The 3690-nt window shown below is 39.3% G+C and overlaps 1 gene segment (V, D, J or C); it reads right to left on the minus strand.

Moving 5' to 3' along the window:
* Positions 1 to 2737: 2737 nt before the first annotated feature.
* On the minus strand, positions 2738 to 3202 carry LOC126495852 (immunoglobulin lambda variable 4-69-like). The segment is given in 2 exon segments: positions 2738 to 3048; positions 3160 to 3202. Coding segments are annotated over 2 exon segments (354 nt in total).
* Between the last annotated feature and the right edge of the window lie 488 nt (positions 3203 to 3690).

The following is a 3690-nucleotide window of genomic DNA, read 5'->3' on the forward strand; positions in this document are numbered from 1 at the left end:
ACCTATTATTAATTTTAACAAATTTTGATTGTCAAAGTCAACAGTATGTATTCTTTAAAATAATTTCTTAGTACCCTAAACATGGATTCAATTTTGTTTGTCAAATAAATGTTATCCTTTTCAAAGCTATTATTTTTTTAGGTAACTTTTGATTTTCGATGGTATTAATCCTGTCAGCTTGCTGTTCACTATTAGTCTGTAAAGACCATAGCATTTCTAAGAGTGCCTCATTCTTGGCTCTATTATCAAACCATTTTCTTAAATAATATGAAAAAAAAACTGAGTCCCAATGTCCAATAAATGGATGTATCACAATAACCATATAAGCCTTGCAGAATACAATCTATAGTATTAGCAAAAAAAAAAATACTATAAGTTTTAATGGTAATTTTTTCTTCCATTATATAACTTTAAAATTTATTAATTACCTGTTATGAGGTCCAGTATATTGTTTAATGTGTGATAATCTTTATTGTCCAGCAGGTGTAATGGCTGTAGAGTCACAACAAGCAGCAATGCAACCTGTGGCAATATGAACAGTCCTGAGCTGCTTTAGTTTCTCATCTTTGTACTGGTTAAATACTGAGAAATATGTTTTTCTTGACAAATTAAAAGCAATTAAATCAATTCTGTACATGGAGCAAGCAGCCCATAACTCGTGGGCAGGGAGCACAAATCAAAAACTGCACAAGTCGCCATGAGGCAAGGAACGCAGCTGTGCTGGAGTGGGTGTTTATGAACACCAAAATTTCCAAGTTGCCACACACAGTTAGCTCCACTGTAGTTGGAGTTTTAAGTAAGCCAAGCAGGTGGGGTTGTGAGACTTTCTGTGCTGTGGACTGTTTAGAACTCTAAGCTGGTTCACTAAGTAGGTGTGGAGTCTGGATCCATGTAGGCACCAGATGAAAGGGACATTAAAAAGAAATCCCACACTAGCTCAGAATTGAGTATAATAAAGGGTTATTTATTTAGGGGTAGACTCACAGCTCACAATCCTCTGCATGAACTGGGAACAGGAACTGAATCATGCCACCAGAAGAGAGCTTGTGCTTTATATTGACATATATGGTAACATAGAATAAGAGGACATACCCAAGTACGTGGGTAACTTAAAGGCTACTGGCTGTAGGAATACCTATAGCATCAGTCCAACACTTTACAGCCTAGATCTGGTCTTTTAAACTAGATGTGGTAAGAAAAGTGATTTGGTGAGCATGGTCATCCAAAAATAATATTTCCAAAATGACGCATTTGTATGCTTTTTCCCCATAGACTTGGAATCTCACAAAATTTAGAGAAAACAAAAAAAAATTTGAGCATCTGATAGAAATTTAAAAATTATTTTTTTAGAATTTCATTAAAAGCTCATTGGCTTTAGGTAAGTTTGAGGTTGAGTTTGGTTAAGAAAGAGAAGACCTGGGAAGTGATATGTTGAGTAAGACAGAAAAGAGGACATTATGCTAGCAATAAGGTATTTGGTAATGGAAAGAAAATAGATGGCTTCTGGTCATTCTCAAGGGTGTGTGTGATGATGAGCTAATGCCTTTTCCTTAATACTTCATGGATATATACTGTTACCGTGCACACAGATTGCTAACTTCACCTTGGTGCATTCTGTCCCTCCTCTGTGTTCTATATTCCCTACCTTCAGTTCTTGGTGATTACATAGAAAACTTATTGCATGATATGAGACACAGCCAAAAATGCTGATATAGAAAGGTCACATGTAAGAAATTTGCAGAGCCTAAACCATATAGCAGTAATTTTATCCTTACTTTAAAATATTTTTGAAGGCTGACTAAGTAAAGAGGAGGGTCAGAAGCAATGTGGAAAGTTTGTGAACATTTAAGGACAATGCTCAGCCACTGTGGCTCTTTCTAATATTTTGTAATGTGTCTAGGGGCCCTACCACACTACCTTATTAATGTCTTTACATTGTACTTCTTAGTGGTTTGCTGGAGTTAAAAAGACAGGGCATGAGAGAATAAAGCATTTTTTACAATGAATAGACATTCCTGTCAACTTTGGTGAGTAACAGTGAGAGCTTTAAACCCAGTTTTCTAACTTTATATAAGAATGTTCACACCTCCTCAGGTGTGATTTGATTTTCCAAAGTTATTAAATGTAGTGGGAGCTGCAGACCACTGTGTTCCTGCCGCCCCAGTTCCTGGCCACCTGCTAGCTTTATTCAAAATAAAAACACACAAATTGTATTCATTTAAACACTTCTTGGGCCATAAGCTCTAGCCCTTACTGACTAATTCTGATATCCCGATCAACCCATCTCTAATAAACTGTGTAGCACCGGTCTTACTGGGAAAGATTCAGCATGTCTGACCTGGCGGCTTCCTTCATTGCGTGTGTCTGCCCGGGAGAGGAGAGCATGGCCTCTGAGCTCACTTCCTCTTCCTCCCAGCATTCTGTTCTGTTTACTCCTCCCACCTATGTTTTAACCTATGAGGCCAAGCAGTTTCTTTATTACTTAACCAATGACCTTCCTCTATCAATTAAATTTACACAGGAGTGAAGTCAATACAATCCTTGCCTTTCTTCTCTTTCCTAAGGTGTTCAGGAGCTAGAGTAATAAGTAGAAATAAGCTTGAGTAATAAGAAGAAAATATACAAAGAGTGTGATAAGAACTTTAGATGATCCTTTTCAAAACCATAGGCTAGCCTTGGTAGCAAAAGAGGAAAATAGTTCTTGTCCTGCTTCCTCATTTTATCTGGGTTACTGTGTTCACCCACTTGTATAATCTGCACTACAGAAATAGTCAGCTTCATCTTCAGGCTGAATGTTGGAGATGCTTAAGTAGCGATGAGCTCCAGAGCTGGAGCCAGAGAAGCGATCAGGGATCCCATCTTCCTTATCGTAGTTTCCATTACTACCAAGCCACATCAGATACTTAGGAGCCTTGTCTGGCTGTTGCTGGTACCAGGCAATGTAGGAGGTGCTGTGCTGACTACTCAAGGTGCAGGTGAGTTTGACTGAGGCTCCCAGGGAGGCTGAGGCTGTGGGTGACTGAGTCAGCACAGGTTGCGAAAAAGACCCTGTAAATAGAGAAACACATTATCACCTTGGAAGTGAGAAAAGAGAAGAATTTACCTGGAAGTCAGATGGATTCCCTGAACAGGCACCAGGGTCTAGATGACTCTCCTAACCTGTGCAGTGAAGGAGGAAGAAGAAGAGAGGAATCCAGGCCATGGTGCAGACACCAGTGAGCTCTGCTGAGACAGACATGGTGTGGGTCTCTCTTATCCTTTAACATTTCTCAAAGATCTGGACAGGCCCTTCTTGCAAATATGCAAATTTTCATGCTCAAGAAAATTCTTTCTTAGGTGTTTGTGCCATCAAAAGTCTGCGTATCACTTCCTTCCTGAGGTTGCCCAAGAGATCACAGTAGCCCAAGGTGCTGGCCATATTGGATCATGAATAATCACAAAGAGATAGATGCTCATATCTCAGCTACATTCTCCAGAACCTTCAATGAAACCTGTGGAACCCACTGAGCAGGTTTAGGTCTGCCATGTTTGTCACCACCATACTTCCTTAAGGCTTTGATTACTAAGCAATTTCTGATCAAGTTCAGGAGTTACCTTCTCTGAGGCTGACTTTTACATCTTCTCTTTTGTTTTCTATCCAGGGGAAACACTATGTAGATCAGTGTTCATACTCCATGGGTTATGACCACC

The sequence above is a fragment of the Alexandromys fortis genome, unplaced genomic scaffold, assembly GCF_014885135.2.
Source record: "Alexandromys fortis isolate MF-2015 unplaced genomic scaffold, M_Fortis_MF-2015_v1.1 scaffold_672, whole genome shotgun sequence".
In the NCBI taxonomy this organism is placed as follows: Eukaryota; Metazoa; Chordata; class Mammalia; order Rodentia; family Cricetidae; genus Alexandromys; species Alexandromys fortis.